The sequence below is a fragment of the Rhinolophus hipposideros genome (genome assembly GCF_964194185.1).
Source record: "Rhinolophus hipposideros genome assembly, chromosome: 11".
Classification (NCBI taxonomy): Eukaryota; Metazoa; Chordata; class Mammalia; order Chiroptera; family Rhinolophidae; genus Rhinolophus; species Rhinolophus hipposideros.
The window spans coordinates 31,129,959-31,157,816 of NC_138057.1; the positions used below are offsets into that span (position 1 = coordinate 31,129,959).

At 37.8% G+C, this 27,858-nt stretch overlaps 1 protein-coding gene across 4 annotated transcripts; it reads right to left on the reverse strand.

Moving 5' to 3' along the window:
• Positions 1-4,968: 4,968 nt before the first annotated feature.
• On the reverse strand, positions 4,969-26,392 carry CD274 (CD274 molecule). 4 transcript variants are annotated; one of them, XM_081066014.1, is made up of 8 exons: positions 26,201-26,245; positions 20,396-20,461; positions 19,420-19,475; positions 18,578-18,919; positions 12,508-12,792; positions 10,475-10,579; positions 8,920-8,979; positions 4,969-7,725 (listed from the first exon to the last, which is right to left on the reverse strand). In XM_081066014.1, exons 3-8 carry the CDS (start codon positions 19,469-19,471, stop codon positions 7,703-7,705), a joined length of 867 nt encoding a protein of 288 aa, XP_080922140.1. In that variant the 5' UTR covers positions 19,472-19,475; positions 20,396-20,461; positions 26,201-26,245; the 3' UTR covers positions 4,969-7,702. The 4 variants fall into 4 exon arrangements, with proteins under 4 accessions (XP_080922140.1, XP_080922137.1, XP_080922138.1 ...); XM_081066011.1 differs by having other exon boundaries at positions 26,054-26,208; XM_081066012.1 differs by lacking the exon at positions 19,420-19,475 and having other exon boundaries at positions 26,201-26,392.
• Between the last annotated feature and the right edge of the window lie 1,466 nt (positions 26,393-27,858).

Consider the following 27,858-nt stretch of genomic DNA (forward strand, 5'->3'; position numbering starts at 1 on the left):
AGTAACTTCTCCACATGTTTTCCTTTTCAGTTTTCACCACCGCAAGGTATTTAGGCTTTTTGTATCTTGTCAAAGGCTGGATGCTGGTTCTTGGAGGCAAGCAGCCAAAATTTCCCGTGGAGAAGCCAAGATGCTGAAAGGGGAAGCCTAGGTTTGGGGATTTTGACAGTCACCAATATCCCCTAAAATGCTGACCAAAAGCTTCATGTGGCTTTTATGCAGAAACTTCACGTTAAACTCAGTTCTCAGATTGGATAAATATAAGTTGGGATCATTTTTGCAAGCTTTTCCAAGGTTCAAATGTTTTAGTTACTTCATATCTACAGAAGCATCTTTCATGTCTATGGCAGCATAAACAGTGGGAGGATTTAGTCCATTTGTTTATAATTTACATCATGAGGATCCAAAACTATAGTTGCTAAAACAGAAGCCATGAATGACCTACCTGATTATGCTTCCACATACTAAAGCTATGCTGGAGTGGAACCACCAGAGCCATTGAAAAATAGGGAAAAATTAAATGAAAAAAAATAATTCAAATCGGTTGGGGTCCAGTCCAGACAGACATCCAGCTGTGGTTGAGCTTAGTTGTTCAAACTCGCTCACTACTGACGTTTGTATTCGGCTTTATACATTAACAAGAGTTATCATTTCCTTCACAGTACATGGAAGTCCCGGGAAGACAAATAATTGAGATTAGGCTTTTAAAGAATACAATTTATTTATTTAGAATAGGTAATATGTTCCCATGATTCAAAAGTCAAGAGATTATTCTAGTAAAATTCTCCTACTAGGACCCCAATATGCCACCCCAAAGGCAGCCAGCTTTACCAGTCTCTTATGCCTCCTTTCTGATATACATGTTTTGCATACACAAGCAAATACACATCTCTTTATATTTTTCCCCTCTCAAAAAGTGCAAAATGTTTATCTGGAAGGATAGTGTACATAATATACAAATTAAGTGTACATAGTATACATACTAAGTACCTAGTATGCAAAGTATGTGTTCATAGTATACATGTTGTATATATAATATTGTGTCCACTAGCATACTCCATTCTATACCTTCCTCTTTTATTTAACAATAAATGTACCTTGGAGATCTGTTTCATATTACTACAGAAAGAACTTCCTTATTTGTTTACGTGGCTGTCTAGTATAATATTCTGTTGTTTTGATGTGCCACTACATTTTTTTAATCAGTTCCCTATTGATAGACATTTGGGTTGTTTCCAGTGTTTTGCTATTATAAAGAAAGCTACTCTGTGTGTGTGTGTGTGTGTGTGTGTGTGTGTGTGTGTGTGTGTGATTTTACACATATGAAAATATAGCTGTAGGGTTAATTTCTAGCGATAGAATTGCCGTGTCATTTATAATTTTGATAGGTATTGCCAAATTATCCTTTTCAGAGGTTGTCCCAATTTAGATTTCCATAGAAATGTAAGGGATCACACATTTTCTTCGATCATTAAATGTGTCCTTTATGAAAAGAAAAAAAGGTGTTTTCTACACTGCTATGGTCTGAATGTTTTGGTTCATCTCTCCCCCCAATTCCCGTGTTGAAATCCTACCCCGAGAGATGATGGTATCAGGATGTGGGGCTTTTGGGAGGAGCTTAGGGCATGAGGGTGGAGCTCTCATGAATGGGGTTGTGTTCTTATGAAAGAGATTTCACAGAGATCCCTTGCCCTTTCCACCACATGAGGACACATGAACCAGAAGAGGGTCCTGAGCAGCACACAGCTGTGCTGGTGGTTCGATCTTGGACTCCCAGTCTACAGAATTGTGAAAAATAAACTGTTGTTTACAAGCCACGTGGTGCGTGGTGTTTTGTTATAGCAGCCTGAATGGACTAAGACACACATCATCAGAGGTAGACATTTTCTCCATTTCATTCTCCAGGGTCCAGGTTGAATCTGGCCTCCTTGCTGAAGGTTTCCTATCACCTAGGAGATCCTCCTTCCTCTATTTCATAGCATTGGCTATGCTCTCTTTTCAGTTTTGAGACATTTTCTTAAAGTCTCATATTCTCTAACACTTGAATTAGTACTTAATTCTTCATGAATATATGCTTATCGTCTCCTCAGACTGTAAGCTCCATGACAGCATTTAGTATTTCTTTAACTTCCCCACAATGCCCTGTAAAAGTTGCCCAATGAGTAATTGTGACCCACTGAGATGTTTGTAACGAATTGTAGGAAATATGAGTGGAATTTCAGGCATCAAAGTGATACTTTCTCTGTCTCAACTTTGGCATGGGTTGGGGAGGGAAATTGACCCTGCAAACAAAGAGAGCAGAGGTGGCGGGAAATACACAGATAAAATTAGATTAATATGTTGAGATTTACTGCAATCCTGCCACAAAGCCTTGATCTGTTAAATCCACTTATTTCTTATCTTGAAAATCATCCCGCCTCAAAATGTAGGTACTGGAACACTTCTGAACTCAGTTTAACCACCATTGTAGTCATCCCTAGAAGTTTCAAAGCATTGAATGTAAGAGTGTGTGATTCTTTGGCTGGTCCCCAGCCTAGGTCTGTGATGAGGTAATGAATCCTGGGGCTGTGTGTGAGATTTCATTCCACACTCCAGACTGCTGCCCATGTTCGCAGGCTCTCTCCCCAGCGAGACAGGATTAGACGCACTCATTTTCGGCAAGAAGAGATCTCCTACAGAGGTCACACTGAATGGAAGGAGGCAGTTGGGAACCTGTGTTCACTGATAATATGTCCTTGAATGGAAATGGATATGCCACACTTCCTATCCATCCAATTGCACTTTTCTTTAGAATTTGCAATCAGATCATAAATTGGTGGGAAAATGGAGCCAAAATATGATAGCTTCACGACAATTAAGAAACTAAGAAGTGTATATTTCAGGCAATGTTTGGCTACTTACTCTCCATTCAAAATTATGTAATCGTATCTCATATATATATATATATATAACTTCTAAATGGCCATTTTATATTTTTTTTCTGTTGAGGGAAGGATGTAAGCAAACAATCAGCAAGAATTACAATCAAAACTCTCTTTTTAAAGGTTCCTGGTAATATCAGTGTAATTATGCAGTCTTATTTACTTATTTTTGCCTTTTTAGTGCCCCAATTTTCCTTAACATTGCCGATTTGGCAGCAATCCAGGTAAACGTGATGCCCTTGTTTGCTACACCTCTCTGCCAGCCCACAGCATTAAATGAGATGATGTACGTAAATCTCAGTACTTGGCATAGAGTACATGCTCAGTAAATGATAATTATCCTGATTATTAATGATAAAATCCCACCATTAACAATTGCGTTGGTTTTCTTAAACTTTCACTTCTTTTAAAATATAAATAATTCTGGAAATATTTAAATTATAATAGGGGTAAGTTGGTTTATTAACTTTCCTGAAACTTTGGGGTCCTGGGATAGGGAAAAAACATAAAAATGGAATACATGTCTTCACAAATTTGGCCAAGGATATCAATAGTGTAAAAGTTAATTTTGAATTCTTTTTTTCCCCTCCCTTCTTCCACACCTCCCCTTCTGACACACTCCAGTTCAAGCCGTTGTTTCTCAGTCTAGTTGTGTAGGACACAGCTCCCTGGCCCAGGCTGGTGGTATATGAGCCTTGCGCTCTCCCCACCCCCACCAGGCAGTTGGTCACTCGTTGTCGATTGGCTGCTCACAGGAACTCACAGCTGCTCTCGTGCTCATGGCAGCACACAGTAGCCCATGGCAGCACACAGTAGCCCATGGCAGCACACAGCAGCTCACGTGAGCAGCCCAGCTCCAGGGAGAGCCGTTGTTCACAATCTTAGCTGTAGAGGGCACAGTTCACTGGCCTATGTGGGAATCGAACCGGTGACCTCGGCATTAGGAACATGGTGCTCCAACCACCAAAGCCACTGGGCTGGCCCTAATTTTGAATTCTAAATTTTAAAATAGTAATAATTTATATGTTTTCTAAAATAGTTAGGTAAAAATATATTTGGTCCATTGTGGCAGATAGTCACATGCTTGTAAAAGGGAGTGGAGTAAAAGTTTAATGAAAGGTTATGGTCCATTTTTAGGCTAACTGTTGTATAACATGGACCCCTCCAACATCACAAAATTCCAGCCAGAACCATCACCACCAAAGCCAGCCAGAAAGACTAGTCAGAAAGGTGGGATATCCTGATGTCCAGCACCCATTTTTATTGCTTTGGTTGCCCAGCACCTGGTATAAATATTCTACCATCATCATTTCTATAAAGATACTCTTTATAAAGATATTCTTTTTTTAATGTAAATCTGACCCACATTCTTAGAAATCATCATCACTCTTTGAGAGTGTCTGATTCAGAGAAATGATCAAAAGTCTCTTTAAAGTAACCTTGATGACTAATTAAGCTAGATGACATATTAAAAGTTTTACACATCCTTGAAAGACAAGTATTGTCATTTTGTTTTAAAACTATAAATCCTCTTATGGTCCCATCCAGTACCTGGCCTCAATCCTCAGCTTGGCTTCGTTCTAGGTTTCTCACTTCCTTTTCAGAAACGGAAGATTGAAATACGTCCAGCTTCATATGCACTGGCTTACACATCCATGTTTACTGATCTGAGAAGAGTACTCTCATAAAGGAAAGCCCCTCTGTTTCCCACAGGTCTCCTGACCACTCCTTCTCCTCCACCTTCCCTCCCTCCCTCAGATCTTCAATAAGGAGGACACAATTTTAACTCTTCTTTTTGACATGGTCCTTAAAAGAAGCTATTGAGCGGGAGAGAATAAAATTTTTCAACATGTTCTTTAAAAAAATAATTCTTTTTCTATTTTTCATCATGCAGGATTCAAGGGTGTGCTGTGTAAACACAGAAGCTATGGAAAGAAAAGAACTAGGAAGGTGGCTGCAGATCTTTCAAGTAACTGTCTCCACTGGGATGTTAACCTGGGAGTGGTTTTATAAAATATGTAGAAAACAAGAAAATGGACATGCTGGTACACTGAAAACCAAATAAATAAGAATATTTTATTAAATTAATGCAGGTGTAAACAGTGACAACCAAATGCAGAATTAGATATCATAGATATCTGCCTATGCCATTTACAATAAAATATAAGACAAAGGGATAATATAACTTATAAATCCAACACCATGAAAAGGCATTAAGACTTAGGAATGGAGTGGCATGTACTCGTATGTCTGGCTCAGCCAAAACCCTCGCTTGTACTTCACACAAACAGGGGTCACTGTCCAAATGAGCATGTGCAAAAAGACAACAGAAGACATTCTGTTGGAGATTCTGTTTCTTCAGCCTTGACATGTGGCAAAGTGAAGAAGGTTTTCCTTGTCATCAGTCCAGGGAAATAGCTAAGAGGGAAGGAATACTCTGGGAGCTCCTGAGAGGCCATCAGAATCTCAATGCCTTTGGAAAGCAGCACGTTAAGAGGTCAGTGCATTGATGAGAACCGGCAAGACTCATGGGTTTAAGCACAGATCATGTGCTTTTACTGGTACAGATGAGAATCTAAGGACAAGATACTCTATTGGAATTTCCGAAAAGAACATGAAATTTTGCAAGTGCAACATCAAAGTAAAGTTTATACTCAAGAGAAAACAGAAAGAAAAAAGTTCCAGATATGATTCTGTCACACAGAATTAGTAATAAAGTTACCCTGTAGGACTCAGTTGACCCAATGTACCCTAGAGAACCCATAGGTCCCACTTTGAGAAACACAAAATAAACCAAATCCAAACTTATTCATAAAGCAAGTACTCAACAAATGCTGATTGTCAAAATGTAGGTGTAGTACGTATTTAGCATGTACCAAGTCTTATGAAAGATACTAAGAGTTTATAGAAAAGATGACCTAAAAACAAATAAAATAGTGCCTGACTTCTAGGAACTTCCAATGTTGTGGCTGCTACATAAGAAATAATATATTAAATAAAAAAACAGCAAAGTGCACAGCAGGCATATAATGTGTTACCACTTATGTGAGAAAGAGGAAGAAATAAAAAATACACTTTTTATATACATTTCCACATATACTCATAGAATATTTTCAGAAGAATAATAAACAAAAGATGGTTGCTTCTAGAAAGGGAAACTAGATGACGAGGAGGAAGGAATGGAGACTTTCTAATGTTTTCTATTGGCCCTTCTGAATTTTAAATAACGGAAAGGTATGAATTCAAAATTCAACTGCATTTAAATAAAAAAGAGCTGCTAAGCAATAGCAGACAGTATATAAGAAAGCATCAGAGTGCATAGTAAAGGCAAGTAAAACAGGGGTAAATATAATGATAGGAAAGGAATTTAAGAGTTATTGCCACCGTTTTAAAAGATACTGACTTCTCCTCATAAACTAAAATTGCTTTGAATTTGAATAAACATTAAAATGTTTAAGTATTTTCAACTATTTAAGACCACAGAAACTGGCCCAGTAGAGTGTCCCCTTGTTTTGGTAGCATTTCTAGACTTTCTTCCTCACACCATCATTCTCCTCCAACGCCTTATGCTATGACACCACACTAAACTGGAATGAGGAATTTTCTTACCAATCTCCCCCATTGTTCTATAAGCTCCTGTAGGGGAGATAATTTATCTTCCTCACATCTGTAGACTCACTGCCTGGCACAGGGATTGACATGCAAAGGCATTTCTTAAATGTTTGCTGAATGGATGAATTTCTTAAAGTAAAACACAACTATAAATTGTATTCTAAAATTAAGCTAGATTAACTGTCTAAAAAGACAGTGAGTGACAGTCCCAGAAATCTGAGGTCTGCTATTTACTGGCTTGGGCAAGTTATTTTATCTCTCTCTACTCCATGAACTGTATAATCATAGAGTTTACCACAACACAGTTGTTACAGGATTAAATGAGATTATGTATATAAGATACCACATAGTTGTAAAGCTGATATTTAAATGCAACAGGTACTATGTAACATATTTTACCTTGAGGTCCGAGAATAAGGTTATTGAGACATTTGAGGTCTGAGTATAAGATTATTCAAGTCATCCAAAGTATCAGTGAGTTAAATCAGTGAGTTAAATATACAAACCAATGGTTTGTTCTGTATGCTTCCTATGTACCAATACTTATACAGGATACAAAGCACCTTTCAAATATTATACATTTTACTGGACACACACGACATTAAGCAATAAATTTAGTTTGGTGACAAAATTTTAACTTCTATAAGATATCTTCAAAAGAAATCATTTATAAACACAGTCACATGACAAGATCCTATAGATTTAAAATAAATAGAAATAACTCATACTTAAATACTGTTGCAACACAGAAACTGCCAATGACGCAGAAGACAAATCGAGACATTGAGTGAAGGCAAAGGGCACTTTTGCAGGAACTGACCATTAAATCAGGGAATCTCGACTTGTTTTCCTAGGATGAGTGATGGACAATTTGCATGGACACTCATCATTCAGAAGTGTCCTTTCTCCTTTTCAGATGCACCGATGAGTCTCCCAGTCATTTTGAAGTACCAAGGATTCCGTCCAGGCTATCCTTTCTGTAATAACTCCCTCATTCTTTGTTCTCCTCTTCTGCTTTCCCAGCTTCCATTTTCAGTGCTTGGGCCTTTTCGGTCTTACATCATCTGCAGCCCACCGGCGTGGCCTGTTTTGTACCTCTGGTCATGCTTAGCCCTGACAAGCCACAGGTTGAGAATCCCTGCTTTAAGATCAGCAATTTTGATGCTGGATTACGTCTCCTCAAATTGTGTATCTGGAGAGTAATAATGGGAAATATTTGATATTTGCTAGAGGATTTAATAAATATGCAAGAATATAAAGAGGCAGATTATATTTTTGCCCAATTATCTTTACATAATAAAGGGTGACCAACCATCCTGGTTTCTCCAGGACTGTCCTAGTATTAAAACTGAGGGTCTCGTGTCCTGAGAAACCCCCGAGTCCTGGGCAAACTGGGATGGTTGCTCAGCCTAGGATGATTTACACAACATTCACTCATTAGCTTTATTTACCAATACAAAGGAGTCTATGGACCACAAAATGAATCCTGCCTGAGCTTGTCCAAGCTAATTAGACTACATTAAACTTGGGCTTCTTGTGAAGTTTGGTTTCTAAGTACATTAAAAAGAATTACACCTTCATATAAATTTCTTTTTAATTCAATCAGCTGGGTAAGGTGGTTCTGACCTTTTATAAACAAGACATTTGTGGCAAAATGGAATTAAACAAATAGGTTAAGAGTAAGGTTCTCTGGTCAAGCTAGTGGGCCTCAAAGCCTGATTTTTATCACTTACCAGTGTGTTTTGGGGCAATTTACATTATCTTCTTGGCCCTGTTTTCTCTACTGTAAAGGAGGATAATCCTAGTGTTTATATCTTTGACTTGAGGGGGTGTGGGAATTAAATGACGTAGCACACATGAAGCAGTTAACACAGTGCCTGACACAAAACTTCTATCTATCTATCTATCTATCTATCTCTCTCTCTCTACCCACCCATCTATCTATCCATCCATCCTTCCATCCATCCATCCATCCATCCATCCATCCATCCATCCATCCATCCATCATCTATTATCTAGCTAGCTAGCTAGCTATCATCTCCCATCCACATAAGTCAACTTGGTCCCATTGCCGGAGAAGTTGGCAGCCGAGCAATAGAAACCTAGCAGAGAGAACCTGCTTCCTCCCCATCTCCAGCCCTCCCACCCCCAAAACACATACAAAGCCGCTCATCATTCTTTCCTCTCAAAGGCCATCCCTAAATCTTCTCAGACTGTGGAAGGAATTCTTATAGGAGAGTTCTGAGGCACAAAGCCAGCAGTTATAACAGCCAGCATTCTTTAAAAGGGGGGAGGGCGGATTATGGCTGATAAATTTCTCCTTGTTATTACTTTAACTTTTTGTTTCCTTTTCCTTCAACTTCCCAATCCCTGCTAATAATCTTACCATTTTGTTTCTTCAAATGAACGTCTTGCGTGCCACATTTTTCCACATCCATCATTCTCACTTGAAAAAAAAATCATTTTTATTTCCACAAAACACAATTCTGTGTCCCACACAGTGACTTAAGTTTAAATTCCAGGTTCCTATGAAACAGTTTTAATCCCCGAGGAAATCTGGTAGACTTCTTATTCCTTGGGTCCCAACCCCTGGGGTTAGGTCAACAGTTGAGGGCACATGCTTTCGCTCCCAGATTTTCTTTAGGAGTATATACTTTTATTTTCCATCCTTCCCTCAGAGATGGACCGTATTCTGAGGTAATTTATTATGCCTTGATTTTCTAGTCATTTCTAATGCCAACTAATTATTTTTCAAAAGGAAATATTCAAACTGCAAGTTGGCAACCATGACTTCCTTGAATAAATCAACTCTATCTCTGGATCTTCCTATCATTGAAAATCGATTATATTCTGGTTAACTGTCTCCGTTCTGTTTTCAGTCTATAGACACAGCAACCTTCACTCCCGCAGTTATACTCCTTTCCCACATCCACCTACCCTCTTAAAGGGTTGTGGGGAATTTCTTAACGACTACTGGAATTCCCTTCCATTTTCCACTTCCCTTTTAGATATCAGATAGCTCTATGTGAATCTTCCCTTGGTATACTTCTCAAAGTACTGGAGAACTGTTTACTCTGAATCATCTTAAAATGGGAGGAAATTATTTGAATAGACTAATTTTCCTATATTTTAATTGTTGCCGCAAGTAAATACAGAGATTTAGAAAACTACATAACACCCTCAGCCAGAAATCTTGCAAACTACTCTATGGTAAAAGTATCACAGCTCTACAGAATGAACTATTTGTATAACTTATGGTGCCCAGAAACCAGCTCAATATAACAGTACAACTAACTGCAAGACTCAAATTTAACCAAAACTAACAGGCATTTTAGCTTTCTCTCTCCTGTAAGTCTGTGATCATTTATAAAATGGAATGAACCTGTATCACACTTGGTCTTTTTCAATCTGCTTACATACCTGTTCTCCCATCCCATCCTGTACACGTGGTCTTCACCCAGCAATCCTGCTCGGCTTCACTATAATTGCTACTAAACAGTGGCATGTCTTTGTGCCACCTTGCAAAGGCAAGTCAGGTTTCCCTGCAGTTACGATCCAACTGTCATCCCCTCAGAAATGCTACGACCGTGTTCACCACTGCCCTCCAATGCAGGTGATGCTACTGAACAGCAAGATGAGCAGGACGGGAGGAAGAGGTGAGCCACAGGTTCACACGGTAGCATCAACAGCACCTACTTTGCATAATTGAAAATTGGCCCTGAAAGGGATGGCTAATAGGAAGGCAATATTCTATAAATCAGTGTTTCCTGGTGGGGGCACAGCTAGCATTGTGGGTGGGACAATTCAGTTACTTGGGACTGCCCTGCACCTTACAACAGATTTAGCGTCCTTGGCTTTGCCTACAAAGTGCCATGGGAACAACAGGAGCACCCCCATACATTCCCCCACACCCCCTGAGATCATTGCAATAAAGGAAATACCATCTCTTTTTAGGCAGAAGATGACTGTCAGGGCTACGAGTAACAACGGGATGGCTCCCACAATTGCCAAGTGAGTCCTCGTATTTGGTGGAGCTGTAGGTCGTTCTAAAAAAAGAATACAACAAAAAGAAACTAAAGATAAAATTTTGATGAGAAGGGGTCAAGAGAATAATAATCATCCTTGAAGTTTAATTTAGATTAGCCTTAGGTTAATTTTCTTAAATACCCAAAGTTCCTGGCCAATGAGTGGCTGGAATGGTGAGATACTTCTGATATGAAAATGGGAGCAGCTTGGAAAAGTGGAAGAAGCCCAGGCTTTGGATAAATGCACCTGGGGTTAAATTCTGCGGCCACACACTAGCTTTGACATCTCTGACAAGTCCTTTAACTAGCCTACAAAATGGAAATGATAACTTTTGTGAGGCTAATGTGTGCAAAGTGCTTAGCATAGGACTACAGAGAATGGTTGCTCAGTACTAAATGGCGGCCTTGATTATTTCACTTTGTCTTGCATTCTTTAATACAGAAGCTAACTGCACATGGCAAAGATGGAACATGAACTAGCTAGCACTGCCAAAGAACTCCTACCTCTTTATGTCTGTGGTCATGATCAGGGACCAATGTTTGCTTTCTTTTCTTTCTCCAAAATCTGAACATCTTGGGACTTCTAATCATTGGTACCTCTCACCAATCTCCCAAGCTCTGTCTGGGGGCCCATGAAAGAAGGAAAAGAGGTCCCATGGCAAATGGTGCTCGGAGAATGATAATTCCCACCTCCCACCATTAGTCATGATTTCTGACAACCTGGGACAAGCTTTAAAGCAGCCAGCCTTTGTTTAGCAGCTTACAGTTTATAAAGCCTGTTCATATCTATTTTGAGTGTCAAAATAGGCTTATGAGTTAGGTGTGTCAGGTATTAAAAGAAAATCCCCAGGTTACAGATAAGGAAACAGACTCCAAGCAGTTAGGTGAGTAATCCCAGAAACAAATGGTCATAAAACAGCTTTTAACTGGCAGGAACCCACTAATGCAGTTTCTACCACTACCCCAGTAAAAGCATCTCTCATTATCTAAACTTGTTTGCTCTTTTTGTTCACAGTACCATTCTGGATTTTATTTTCCTATCGCCTGACTTTCCTACCGAATGTTTCAGTTGTTTTCTCTGAAGTATCTGAAGCTTTACTGTCCACATCTAGTAGTGGAAGGGCGGTGAGAAGCGCTTCTCAGAACACCTCTGGTTTTATATTAACATCATGCTCTCCCACCTCACTTTCTCTAAAGGGCTGAGCCTTTCATCAGACAGTATCCTGCCTTACCCACTTTCCTCACTTCTGTAGGGCAGGAAGACAAAAAAAAAAAAAAAAAAGTTGAATCTGCACAGGCCAAGAGTCACAAGTCGCTGTCATACTCTGTGACAACATAACTTGATAGGTTACAACCATATAGGAAAGTGAAGCAGGCAGAAGCTAAGTAACTTGCCCAGGGACATACAGCCTTATGTCCCACACACTAAGCAGACTGCCTTGAGCTGGAATGTCACAGATAACCCTGGGGGAGGCAGATGGAGAGAAAGGATCTCTCCCATTTGGAATAAGATAGAAAAGTACATTCCGTTTGCTCCCTGCCATAAGAACCCTGGAAAGAAAGGAGCAGCTCTATGTGCTCAGCTTTCGATCCCTGAAACATGGCCTGAGTTGAGTTTTCCTCTCAGGTGCTCCTCTAAGTCCCCCAGCCACAAGAGCATTTCCTGTTTCCTGATCTGTTTCCTGGAGAGTGTGAACTGTCTTACTCTTCTATAAGCCTCCAAAGCCTGGCACATTGGCCATATTCAATAAATATTTGCTGAATCTTTATTAAATAGCAATATGACTTGGATGAATGAAGGTGAGGGAGCAGGATGCATTTTGTAAATACAGTGCTATTCATTCATTCATTCATTCAACAAACAATGAATGACTACGATGAGCAGGCATCATGCTAGGTGCCTGGTAATAGCTCTAGGCACATTGTAATTGACACATTCAGAATATCACCTGGGATGACCAACTCAGCTGTATTGTTTTCCTCAGGACTTGATCCCCAAAAAGTGCAGTAGAAAATCTCGTTAGCTGTTGTGTTGATTCTAAGTGTGCTGGTTACATTCAGAAGTTTCTCCTTTCTCTTGGAATTGGTGATGGTGGTTTCGCCACTCAGTTGTTGGTGGTCTCTGTTTGTCCAGATGACTTCAGCCTCAGGGTAACCCTCAGCCTGACATGTTAGTTCATGTTCAGAGGTGACTGGATCCACAGAAATTTTCTGGTTGATTTTGCGGTATCGGGCTAGGTCAGGAGCAAAAAGAAGTCAGGGCTTTCACTTAGCACAGAACTAGATGTGTGGTTTGGTGTTGTCTGTATTAGAAAGACTATCAATCCAGGCTGGTTTTCATAGAAATAAGCTCAATGCTCAGATGTCTCAGCAGTGGGGAACCCCTGTTAGTTTTGCCTCAACTCTTGTATTCATAAGGCCAAGTTTGGGCTTACAGGAACAATTATCTTGCTATACGTATCATATTGCTATTTTTATTGGGCTCAAATAGATAAATTTAAAAAGAATTATCATCTTTAAATGACATTTGTCATTTAAATAGTCATTCTATCCAAATACAAGACATGTTTGTCCTTTTACTCAAGTTTTCATGTTTCTTGGTACAGTTTTATAATTTTTACATAGGGCATAATTCTTCTTAAATTTATTCCTGGATATTTACTTTTTGTTGTTGTAATGCTGCCTTTATAAACATGAATTTCTCCACCTGGCCAGCACTGTTTTCTTAGACTACGTAATAAACAGAAAATCCAATTTTGATGTGCCATTCACTTTTTCAACTTTATGTCACTGATCTGAAATTAGGTACGAAAATAGAATGATGTCATTGTGAAAATTGGTGCATGTTCCTGGATGAAACTTTTTAAAGCTGAAATATATTTGTTATTTTAAAATAGATTTATAGTTTTAGATTTATAGAAAAGTTGCAAAGATAGTACAGAATTCTATCATACCTCTCACCCAGTATCTCCCACTGTTAACCTCATACATTACCATGGTACATACTTCACACTTTGTTCCATTTTATTAGTTTTTCCCTAGTGTCCTTTTTGTTGTTGTTGTTCTAGGATCTCATCCAGAATACCACATTATAATAGTTATTTTCAAAACCTTTCATGCTGGCTATAATAAATCATTTAAATAGTTATTACATACAAGGAAGAACATTTGATTACATTTTAGATCATTGGTTTGGGAACGTTTAAGGATTAACATACCCAGTGTACTATTATTTAATGCATTTACATCACCTAAGATCTTTATTCATATTTATTCATTACAAGTATGTTAGCATGTTACTATTCTGTTGGTATAATCTTTATTTCACTCCTCGTACTTTAGTGTAGTGGTCCACCTAGAGACTTAACTCTGCATTCCTTTACCAAAGTCATAACAATGGCTTTGTGATATGATACATTCATATATTCACAGAGATTTAATACAAAACAGCCAGGAACAAACAAAACTGAAATGATGTGATATTTTTGTGCTCTTCTATCAGTAAAGCTAACAATGGAAACACAATCAATGGAAATATAACAATGGAAATCAACAAAATCACAACTGAAAACACATACATAATGATTCTCATCAGTGCTTGAGTCCTCAACTTTGTATCTGTTATGTGTAAGAATCATTTTTTAAAAAATGAATCCACTGATTATACTTCATGAAATAATATTTGTCATAACAGGGTCTATAGCACATAGCTTGATTTCTGGGCAATTAAAATTTCAAGCGTAAAATCGCAGTTAATGATAAAATGTTAAAGGTAAAATATTTGCTTGTTTACTCTTCTGTTATCATTTTTAATGGTATAAAAATAAAGGAGAATCTTGTTTCATGCCTTGGCACGTGTATAAATGTGGTGCAACTTTAAGGGCCCAATAAAGGAGGGAATTCATTCCACTCGTTGATTAAATATCCATTATATTAGTCTCTAAAGTGGGGCACATGTATTGGGGTATAGGAAGAAAACATTAGAACTTCCACTTATATGTATTTTTATCATAACAATATAAACTTAATAAGCTTTACTGATTGACACGGCCTCACTTTGTGTGCCACATGAGGGTCTTGTGGAAAGGGGTGAGATTTATAATACCCAAGGAAGGATCGTGACTCATTTGGGCTTATTATAGATTTTCAGATTCTCTCATCTAAGTTTAACTAAACTAACCTGTTTAAAAAATAAACAACTAATTTAAAAGTTTCCTACAAAGAAACTGAGGGTTGAAGATAATACTAATAATTCAAGCACAAACCAAAAGGAAATGCCAGCACAGATACTTTCAAACACAATTTTGTGAAGTTAAAACAGTAACTAATTGAACCTGACAAAGTGTTGGTTAAAAGATTAAGACCATCTATCTTTGTTAATGATGAATTTCACCTAAGGTGGTTTATATCCAAAAATATTAGCTAATGATAGCGAAGCATCATAATTAGCAAGAAATTGAAAATATTATTTATTAAATTTTACTTCATGCATTTAAATTTCTATTTGTGTACACTTATATAATGTATAATGTATTAGCTTGAACCATATGAAATTGGTGATGTTCAATTTCTTTTGCCTTTTAAAAATATCAATTTCTTATGATATAACCTATGTATCAGCACAAGCATATTATTCATAACTACACACACACGTTAGTTTAACATGCTTTATTGATGGGGTAGGTAATCAAAAACATTTGCTGGCTCCTGGTTTACTAGATCTAGAGCACACATGGGCTAATGCAATGGTCACATCAAGACCAAGAAAAGTTCATGGCAGTTTTGAAGTCAATATATAACTCAATACACACTCCAAAAGTACAAATACAGGCAGTAAAACCTGGTTGTGAAGCACAGAGACTTCAGAGCCAGATTGCTTAAGTTTAGAACCTGGCTTGGCCACTTAACCACTGAGTGAACTTGGTCAAATTACTTTATTTCTCTGGAACTCAGTTTCCTCATCCGTAAAATAAGAATAACATCACATATCGTTGACTCTAAGATGCCATCTATTGACAGACACCCTCAGATTTCAGAGATACAAAATGTGAAAAACATGCCTCTTAGACATGATGAAGACCCTACTCCATAGAATCATTTGAGGATTAAATGCATGGTATAGGCAAAGAGTTCAGGACAGTGCCTGGCACCTCATAAATACTACCTAAATGTTAGTTACTATTACTATTACTACTAGAGCTGCTCCGCCTCCTCTTCTTACTACTACCACTTATGTGCACTCGTTAGAAAGTACTGGCAGTTCCTGATGAGCAGCCTTGAAAATAAATTTTCACATATCCAAACCTGTTCATGTTTCAAAATGTTAAGGTTATCTTATTTGAGGGAATATGTCACTCATTCATTCAAGTATTTTTTGTGTGCTCTTGTCACACTACTACTCTCATATGCCAAGTCCTAGGGATACAGAAACGAATAAAACTGACTAAATCCTTGCATTTGTGGAGCATATATTCTAGAAGGAGGAAAGAGTTGGTAAACAAAATAGATAGATACATTTACATGATACATTACATGATATATTAGATGGGGATAAAAGCTATAGAGAAAACTTAAACAGAGCTGGTTGGTAAATCTGGGGGAGAGATGGGGTTGGCGGGGAATGAGAGCAGTTAATCCTTGGTCCACACAAACAAATTAGCTTTATCAAGTTAACTATGCAATATTTGTTCTTTCAGTTGCCTAATCCCACTTAAGGTCTTGAAAGCATAAAGAGGCATTTCATTTTCCCTGCTGTTAGGTTCAACGATTAAGGAAAAACAACATTTTCAATTGAAAGTCAGATGCCTGACAGTCTGGTATTTAAGCTAAAAATCATGAACGGTATAGTAACACCCAAAGTGATGATAATAATTGAGTTAATCCAAAACTAAACTCTTCCAAATTTCAGTTTTGAAATGTTTCACCTTTAAAATCCCATGGTGAGTAAACTCCCTGTGGGGAAGCTGTGTTACCACATGTTTGCAGTGATGGGAAGAGAAGCCTGTCAATGTTACTGTGAAATCATTTGCTTATGGAGATGACTCAGAAATTCTACTTCCTTGAGATGAATAGTTCACTGGTGACACTGCCTCACTGCAATTGAAAATTGGTGGCTAGCTCACTCTCAGTGCAGCTCAATTCAACGCCTATGACCACTATATGCAAATGACAACAAGATGGATTGGGACAAGGATGCCAATTTAGCAACTTATAATACAAAATGGAATATTCAAACAAATCAGATGTTGGGTAATTGCTTTGCTCCCTCAGGAACCCCTCCTTGGAATAACCATCAGAGCCAGAGACTTCCTACGGTGTCACACCATAGGAAAGAAAATTACAATTCCACAAAGGACATTACAAAACCCAGATGACCTGGCAAAACACATTTCCTCACTTACAGGTACAGCTGACACACTCTCTGCATAATAACAACAGGCTAATGAGAGACCTTTTCTGGAAGCACAAACTTACACCCTACACTTCCTTCTACCTGACTGCCAGGCTTATGCTCTTCCTTGCCACTCAAGATCCAGCAATGCTGGCTGTTTATAGGGGTAAGTCTAGATAATTCTCCCATGCCTTGAAATATAGCAGGTGACTAATATTTGCAGATGGACTGAAGAAAATTTGAAAATCCCAACTTGGGATCCCACTATCCATGAATATCACTGTTCTGGAGAAGCATATGATAAAATATAATTAAAATTAAATCTACTTCACAACAGAAATGACATTTTCTTGACAACAATAGCATTAATGAGCCAGAATCATAAACCCACTAATATACCACAAAAATAAAAGCATTTCTCCTAATTCCTATATAATTTTGATTTTGAGTGTATAATGATCAGTTATCTCTTTATGATAGATGTAAACTTTTTATGCTTATATTATCACCCTTCAGATTGATGATAATTAGTCCAGGATTGGAAAGACCAGGGATGAGGATTTAATTCTAGTCACATATTAAAAGGTTATCACATGAAGAAAAGAACCGGGCAGATAATTTCAAAACTATAAGAAGAGAGGGCAGATCTCAACTCAACATCAGGAATTAATTTCAATGGAAGCAGGATCCAAATGACAGGGGTGTCACTGTCAGAAGTACGTGAGCAGAACACCCTTGGGGGATTTCTGTTCTTTGGGAGTTTGGATTAGCAGCTCTTGCCTGCGATCCTTCAGCTCTCAATTCTAGGAATCTTAAGAGTGAAAGCAGAGGTGCTCAACTAAGGTGTTTTCCTTTACTTAGCTATCTGCCACCCAAAACTTTGAACCCTGGTGACCTGATGACATAGTTGTAGGTCAGTACCCAGGAATTTGACACTCACAGTTCCTCTTTAACACTCCAAGATAACATTGGTATAGATTTTCAAGATGAATGTATGCCCAGTGAACATAGTTTATACCACTGCTAAAGAAGAATAGTTTGCTCTATACTTGATATAATTATTTTTTGCCTTCATAGATTGACTCCAAGTCTTTTTGAATGTGAACCTTACAGTGGGGTTTGTCTTTAATATATTTATTTGGGTTTGATATAGAAAGATACAAAGGAAGGAAAATGCTGGCAGACCTAATAAAATGAAAAAATAACAGTTGAATTAAAAAAAAAATTTCCTGAAGGGGCACATAAACAGTGGTTACCTGGTTATGTTTGTGCCCCACAGAAGATGGTTGTGAAGGGAGGAGGGACACTTTTGTTTTCATTTTATTCCCTTCCACAGTATCTGAATTATTTGCACGTACATGTATTACTTTTATAATAATAAAAAAGTAAAGATTAGGAATTTATTTGTAGGAAAATTGAACATACAGTAGAACATGGCTCTGTCATGTTTGGTTCTGGGTTGCTAGGGACCGTCAAGTACGAAACGCTCAAGAAATGGATGAGTGTGTGAATGAATGAACAAACAGACTGCTGCTGTAGTGAGTAAGGCTGGACTTTCAAGAAGGCAACGTTCTCAATGGTTATAATTTTCATAAATATTAGCCTCTTTTATCTATAATAATTCTTACCATTGACTTTCAAAGTAATCCGCTTGTAGTCGGCACCTCCATAGCTGATCAAGCAGCGGTAAACCCCTGCATCCTGCAATTTCACGTCTGTGATCTGAAGTGCAGCCCTTCCCAAGGAGAGCTGGTCTTTCATCAGCTGGGCCCTCTGGCTGTAGCTACTGTGCTGAACCGTCAGGTCTTCCTTCCCATTTATAAATTGAATAATTTTTTTATCCTCCATTTCCCAGTAGACAATTAATGCAGACAGGTCTAATTGCTTTTCTACTGGGAATCTGCATTCCATTGTCACATTGCTGCCATACTCTACCACATATAGGTCCTTGTTAACTGTGATAGTAAATGCTGAAAAGAAAGATGACCGATCTTCAGAAGGTGGAAAATTCCTCAAAAAATCTACAGAATGAGTACACGGTTTACAAACATTTTATCTGGTCATTAATGTGAAAATTATTTAAGGATTTACTTTCCTAAAATACATATTTTATCCAGTAGGCTTGAAACATGTTTTGGGATACTATATCTCATTCCTGAGTTAGAATAATAAAATTAGCTAAGCAACTTTTCCCCAAATTCATTAACATACATTACTGTAGAAATATTTTATATGGTGACAGTGTACTGATAACCAGAAGACTTTGTTTCATGTGGACAACCCCACAATGTCCTTTAACTGGACAACTATTTGCCTTCTTCATGATAGTCGGAATGACACTCCAATACAGTCATGCACCGCTTAATGATGGGGATATATTCCAAGAAATGCATCATTAGGTGATTTCGTTGTTGTACAAACATCATAGAGTGCGTTTATACAAACCTAGATGGTATAGCCTACTACACACCTAGGCTAGATGGTATCGCCTGCTGCTCCTGGACCACAAGCCTGCATAGCATGTTACTGTATAAAACAACATGAGAGTAAATCAAGCACAAGAGAAAAAGCTGCAGTCAAGAGAAGTAATAAGCACATGTATGAGACTTCGGCAGACATAGCATGGCATAATGTTTAAAAGCAAGCTTTTTAAATAAGTTTAAAGAGTACACTTTAAAATAATGATAAAAAGTATAGTATGATAGATATGTAAAGCAGTGACACAGTCGTTTAGCATCGTTATCAAGTATTATATATGTCCACAGTTGTATGTGCTATACTTTTACATACGACTGGCAGCACAGTAGGTTTGTTTCCACCAGCATCTCCCCAGATACATGAGCAATGTGCTGCACTGTGACTTTACAATAGCTACGACATCACTAGGTGACAGACAATTTGCAGCTCCATTACAATCTGATGGGACCACCATGATATATACACAGTCTATTGTGGACCGAAACATCTTTATTCAGTGCATGACTGTAGTCCCATCTTCTTACTGCCCTAAACTCTTGGTCAGTTGTCTGGCCAGAGGTACGTGGGTATGGAGATTTAGGGAGGGAGGCAGTGCCGTATTAACCTGACACTTCCCATGTATACTATCATTCTTCCTTCACATATACTCTTCAGGTGGATAGAATGATCCTGCCCTTGTTTAAAACAAACAAATAAAAGTATACACATAGGTCATTTCCCAAGATATTTTCAGTATTTATACCTGGGAAATACATAATGGGTTCATTTTGTTTCGTTCAGTTTGTCCATATTGCCCATATCTTTGTCTTATGATAGGAGTTTTTGAAATATGTTTATGAAATAAAGATGGAAAAAATACATCTTATTTATTAAAAAATATATATCCACTTTAAGTTATTTTAGTTTTTAACTTCTGGTTAAAATATTTTAAATATAGAACTAACAAAAGGATTGGCTTGGCGTCTTACCTTTCAGCAAATGACAGTAGGCCACGAATGTAAAGCCACTGAATATCCTCATTTTTCTGAAATAACCTAATTATGGAAAACACAAAAAGAAAACTGTTTTACTCAATAGTTGAATACCCAGACATTATGGGACTTGGCAGTTCTAATTGAGACAGTCTTCTGATAACCAGACAATGACTGATTTATAAGTACGGAACTGCAGTAGGGGAGTTAGAAGTTCAGGACCGTCACTTAACATCCCAGAGCCATATAAAACCAAATTTTAAAAAGTTACTATGATGAGAATTTAAAAATTTAATTACAAGCCCTGAAGAAAAACTTGTAATGCACACTCAAAAGAAGTCAAGAAAAAAAATGTTGCACCAAAATCCTCTCAACTAGTTCATGGTTTTTCTGTAGTATTAACATCTAGAAATTCAAACCTGCCTTATATAAAACTTCAAAGCAAAGAGAATCTGACTTACACATCTCTCATCTTTCAATTCTCCCCCAACCCTCCAGCAGGTGCATATTTTCATCATACCCTTTAACTATTCAAGCCTTCTTTATCACTATTCCAACCATGTCAAGCTCTCCTCCAGGTACCATCCTTCAAAAATCCCTCTTCTATCCTTCATTTATTCCAGATAATAAATACTATTCCTGCAGTAAACTGATTTCATTAGTAGCAGGGGAATGAGAAGGAGAAACAGTTAGATTTGACTAATTCATACTAACATGTGAATGACTCACAGCCACTCTGCCAGGGGTATCTGCCTAGACTCTAGTCTTCATTTTGTCATCCTGCTTGAAATTCTCCGAATTCTTTCTCAGCAAACACCAACTGAGCACCGACTCTGTGCCAGGCATTATTTTAGGCACTGGGGGGATACAGCAGTGAGCAGGAAAGAAAACTCCCTCTTCTCTTGGAGCTTGTATTCAATTAGGGAATAAATAAAGACTTGCTGATTTCAGCCAATCTGCCTATTTAATAAAACATTTTCTCTCTTGTGTTATACATACATTTATACTCTCTGAGGAGAAAGTTAGTTTTCCCTCTTAGGGTCTGTTTGACCTCTGTATACATTTAAAAACTCATAAAGGCTCAACTAATCAATGCTACACATATATAAGGCAAAAGATTAATGCTGCTAATACATAGCTCCTAAAAATCTATAAAAAAAACTACACACAACCCAACAGGAAAATGAGCAAAAGGTTCTAACACACAGTTCAGAGAACAAGAACTACAACTGACATCTAAATATAGGAAAGACTGCTCAATGAAAACCAATAAAAAAGGAATAAATTTAAGACATGAAATACCATTTTTCTCTTATTAGCTTGACCAAAATTACAAAGATTCCTAATATTTAGCATTTTTGAGGATATGAATAAATGGATTTTCTCATCCACTAATGGTAGGACTATGAAGTTGTATAACTTATTTTGGAGGGCAATTTGGTAATTTCTATGAAAAATTTAAATGTACAAGTATATGTCATATTAGCTTTCACTTCCTCTCCTAGAAATATGTCCTACAAAAAACAAAAACACATACACATAACAATAGATGTAAAGGGATAGCATTGCTAATATTAGCCCGACACTGAGAATACCCTAGATAATCAAAGTGGTTAATAAATTTTGGTATATTCATACAATGTAATACCATTAGGGACAGAATTAAGTACATATATACGTATTGATTTTGCAGAGGTGTAGAAAGTAAGCTGCAGAACAGTATACGTAGCAGAAATCCACTTTTGTCCAAAAAAAATTTTGTGTGTATGTTTAAACACGTCTGTCCAGAAAAATCCATACCAAGATGCTGACTGGTTATCTCTAGGAGTGAAATTAGAGGGAAGCTAGGTGGGTGTTCATCTCTCTATAGTTTTTTAAAGTAAAAAAGGGCAGGAGGAAAGAAAGAAAAGAAAAAAAGGAGAGGAGATTGTAAATGATTCCTTTAGAGTTTTCCTGTGTCCTAATTTTCAAACGAATGGATATTTTACTTTTGTTATCATAAAAACAAAATTTAATGAACCATTTTACCTTGCCAAGTCGCAGAGGATTTGGCAGACAGTGTGGTATAGTGGAAAGAGCACCAAATCCCAAACATTTGAAGTGAGGTAGAATAATAGTTGTTTATTTTTTCGTTTTTCTTCATTATTAAAGCAATAAACACATTACAGAAAATGAGAAAAGAAGGGAAAAGCTACATACTATTCTATCATTTTAACCCCGGTAATGCCTGGAATCATTTTTGAATGTCAAAATGGGGTGAAGGGGAAAGTTGCTACTATCTTCTGTGTGGAAGCCAGGGATGCTGCTAAGCATCCTGCAAGGCAGAGGAAAGCCCCACAGCAGACATATTCTGGCCCGAAATGTCAATAATGCCAATGCTGAGAAAACTTGCAACCACTGTGAGCATGTTAGTATATATTTTTCTTTCAGTTGTTTCCCCCATGAATCTTTTAAAAAGCAATTATTGGGCCGGCCCAGTGGCTCAGGCGGTTAGAGCCCCGTGCTCCTAACTCCGAAGGCCACTGGTTCGATCCCCACATGGGCCAGTGGGCTCTCAACCACAAGGTTGCTAATTAGACTCCCACAAGGGATGGTGGGCTGTGCCCCCTGCAACTAGAAGTGGCAACTGGACCTGGAGCTGAGCTGCGCCCTCCACAACTAATATTGAAAGGACAACAACTTGACTTGGAAAAAAGGCCTGGAAATACACACTGTTCCCCAATAAAGTCCTGTTCCCCTTCCCCAATAAAAGTCTTAAAAAAAAAGCAATTGTAACCTTGTCATATATTTAATACCCATTTTTTCATTTAATATTATGACAAATATTTTCCATTTTACTGCATGATATTCATAACTATCTTATTTAGTGGTCCCAATAATGTTTAGTGCCTCTATTGTGAGATTGTTTCCAATTTTTAAAATGTCAAAAGTGTTTGTGCATTCAGCAAATATTTTTTAAGTGTTTACTGCGCGCCAGGCCCCAGACTTGGCCCTCAGGATAGATTTGCCTAAGTGGAATTATGGATCAAGGAGAAAGAACATTTTCCTGGTTCTTGATTCATGTGGATAACTGGTACCAGTTACAATATCCAGCACTGGATATTGTTTTAAAAACATTTTTTCTAATTTGCTTACTTAAAAAGTACAACTTGAAAAAAATAGTTGCCTATTATTAGTACAAGAAGTAATCAGTGAAGCCAGAAATTATCTTAAAAATATAAGTTAATATACATGGTGTCAAATGGGTACTAGATTTATCAGGGTGATAAATGGGAGTGGGTTGGGGGGCAGTGTAAGAAAGGTGAAGGGATTAAGAAATACAAATTAGTAGTTACAAAATAGTAATGGGGATGTAAAGTAAAGCATAGGGAATATAGTCAATAATATGGTAATAACTATGTATAGTGCTAGGTAGGTACTAGACTAGTCAGGGGGATCACTTCTTAAATTACATAAATGTCTAACCACTATGCTGTACACTGGAAATTCACATAAAATAATAATGCATGTCTACTGTAATTGAAAAATTTAAAAAGGGGTGGAAAGTCAAGGTGAATAAGAGGTTCAAATTTCCAGGCATAAAACAACTAAGTCATGGGGATGTAATGTACAGCATGGAGAAGATAGTCAATAATATTCTAATAGCATGGTACGGTGTCAGATGGTTGCTGGAATTATCATGGTGATCACTTCTTTAGGTGAATATAAATGTTGAATAACTATAGTATACCCCTGAAATTAATATCGTATTATGTGTTAGCTATATTTTAATAAAACTTAAATTTTTTTAAAGTTAAAACTTGAATTTTTCATGTGAATTGATTGCTTTACTTCTTTTGTGAACTATCTGATCATTTTTTGGGCCTATTTTACTGTTTTCTTACCAACCTGTATGAATCCTTCATGTTCATGTACATATACAAAATCACCCTCTTGCTAGTGTGAGGTGCATAATACTTATTTCTCTCCTTACTGTCTGCACTGTAGATGGGGATAAGGATGGGCTGCAGGTCTGTGAGAACACAAATGTTGAAATAAGACTGCCGCCACAGCTATCTGGCTGTCCTTTCTTTGGGCTAGAATTGATATAACACAATTACAAAATATGAATGTGATATCATAAACACAAATACAATTATTGGGCAGAAGAGAATTTAAGAAACCCCTAACTCCAAGCAAAGAATTGTTGAATAAATCAGAGGGGCATTAAATCCACTCATGGATCACGAGTAATTTTGCCAATGTGTATCTGAATTCCCAGACAAGAACTGAGATATTCAAAGAGCAAGGAAATGTGAACTAGGGAAGAAGTGATGGTTCATTCAAGATGGGGAAGCAGGTTTGTCCCTGGGGGGAGCCCAGTATAATACTATGGAACTCATACTAGTCTATCTCCCAACGGTAAAAAGAATAAGAGGAAGAGACAGGGAAAGAGTTCAAGCTTTGTTTCTCAAAAGTAGGAGCAATGAGTGTCTTGATATCTTCTGGTTTAAGGTTTCCTTTCATTTTTACTCAATGTATATGAACTATGATTGGATTTCAAAAAAATATTCTTAGAGATTGATAAAGTATCTGCAAGTGAGCTGAAAACTCTCCCCATTAATAAATAGATCAAGATGGTTGATCTAACAGGGTTGATCTATTAAATCACTACTAAACTATCAAACTGGACTAAACCCTGTGCCCAAAGTCCTTCCCCTTAGTGACCCTGAGACAGATGGCAATTGCCCAGGTGGGGGCCTCAATTCCCCCCAGTATTTCTGGGGCTTCCTTTAAGATTCCACTCTAATTGTTGTCCTGTAACCTCTGCCTATCCTCTTCCCCTGAAAAAGGTTAATTTTTTTCTTTAAAGCATCATAGTTCTTAAAAAACTGCCAATGTGAACTGGCACAACAATCTTTCTGGAAGGCAATTTTCAATTTGCATTAAAAGGCCTTTAAAATATTAAGACTCTGACTAAGTAGTTATGTTTCTAAGAGTTTACCTGAAGGAAATAACCAGCAATGTCCCGGAGACTTATGTGCAATAATATTCAGTAAATGGCTAAGATAGTGAACCACTGTAAATAACCTTTATACCCAGCATGGGGGATTCATTTTATTTTGTTATCCAACACCATGGAATACAGCCATTTTTTTAAAAAAAATAACATTTTAGAAGGCTATTTCAGCTATAAAAAATCATCCACAGTATGTACACATATTTATTTTATGTGCAAAAAGCAAGGTGAAACAATAGTATTTAAAGTACTCCCTGTGATATAAGACAACCCCAAACTGACTTTGACATAAGCCAAGGTCAATGTGTTTAAGAAATGTCTTAACTTTTTTTTTTTTAAATGTTCCTCTCTTCCTCCTTCAGGACTCCCTTAGGTCCCCAGCGCAGACAGAGCAATGAACTCAGGTTCCAGTATCCTGGGTCTCACAGAAAGAAGGACTTGAGGAGATGCCACAGATGTGCTGACTTACCCAGAGCCCCGTGCTAGTGAGTGACTGAGATGGATCTGGACACAGGTGTCCCGACCTCCTGCCTAGAAATTTACCCCTACACCCACTACCTACCTCAGGATCATATTTCTGAACGCGCACAAACATACTTACAAGAGTGATATTAAACAAAACTGAAGCCCGCCTAGAGAAACGCCAAACGTTTTACCTGTTCACCATCAAGCTTCCCTTTTCCCTTCTCTTCTCTCCATCTCAAAGAAAGGGTCTACAGACCGTGTACATCTTTAAAGTGCCCAGGGAGAGGGCCGGAGATTCCGACCAGGGGGTGAGTCCCAGGGTAGAGAACGCTCCCTACCTGCGGAGGGGAGACTCGCGCGGAGACTGGGGATGCTGAGCCGGTGACTGCGATGAGAACGCGCAGCGTGTGCTTGAATTATGAGCCTGCCCGCCCACTTCGGGGTGGGGATTAGGGGAGAGTCCGGATCCTGATGAGTCGGCCGACAGCTTCCTCTTCTTACCTCTAACCTTCCATGTGGGAAATAGTAGTGGATTTCTGCTTTTGGAATAAAAAAAAAATATGTAAATAAAACCAAAAGTGAAACTTAACCACTGCGGTTTCCCGTAAATCAGCCTTTTAAATGAAAACCTTCAAAAATTAAAATAACGCCCGGTATGTTTTAAACGCAGGTTTAAAGCAAAGCAATGTCTGAAATCATCAGAAAGATTTCAGATGTTGGTTTTACCTTCAGAATCCAGACACCTTAAATTCTGCCATCAGGTTTCCCCTCCCTTTGATAAAAGCTTTTACAAGAATACAGAACATCTTGACCTAACTTGATATAACTCCGCAACATAAATTAGAAAGTAAAACTACACACCAGTAATGCTTTGGGTTTTATTCTAGAAAGTAGGTGTGTGTGTATAATAGGAGATATATTTTTAAATGGTGCATTAGAAACTTCCTCAGAGTTCCTAGACATAAAGATACTTAAATTGCTTGGTCATTAGAAGAAAGACTGGCTCTAGAACTACCTATCACTATTAGGTTGATGCAAAAGTAATTGCGGTTTTTGCAATTATTTTTAACCTGTTAAACCACAATTACTTTTGCACCAAGCCTAATAGCTACGTAATCTTCAGCAAATAATTTACTAAGTAGTAAATTAAGTTGTTAAGTATATTACTATGAGGACTAAGTAATTTACTAAATAGTAAATTAAAGTTGTTAATTAAGTTATTAAGTATATTACTAAGAGGACTAAGTAATATCCTCTTTGATGGTCTCTATGATTTTTAAAACTGGGGGGATGTTTAGCTTTGTTTGTTTTACCAAAGCAATGTTCAGGTCTATGTAATGATCCATAGGAAATGCAGGAGGCAAATGGAATTTGTCTTTCTCTCAAGTTGTTGATGGGAACGGAAGAGTTTTGTTCATCTTGGGGATCAGTGATTTACATATTAGTAATCTGAGGATTTGTGATCTTGTTCATCTCACCCACCTGTTTCCACCCTTCAGCCATTCATTTTCCCATACAGTTTATCAAGCTTCTTAATGAAGTCTTTGATATACTCTGGAAATAGAAAAACTGGATGTGTTTAGAAAAAGAGATTTTTATCACTTAAAAAATATATGAAAATCCAAACAGCCAGGGGGGCATTAGTCCTAAAACCTCGTGTGGGGTTTGTGATTTGGGCGAAGTGGATGGAGAAGCGCTGAGATAGAAGAGCAGTTGGAAGCCAGAGCTGAAGAACTAGACATGCTGATCATTTCCAGTATCACTATTTCCCATTTGTGCCCCTCTTACTTTGTTCATTGTTAGGGGTGAAAACTCATTCCTGCTGATGTGCTGTCTCTGAGTGTCATGTGCATCACAGTTGACTTGAGGTGGGTGGTTCAATACAGATTTCAGAGTTCTAACAGGACCTGTTGGATCCAGTTCTCTGGAGAGTGGTCTTGGGAGTCTACATTTCAACACCAACCTAAGGTGATTCATGTGCACACTGAAGTTTTCA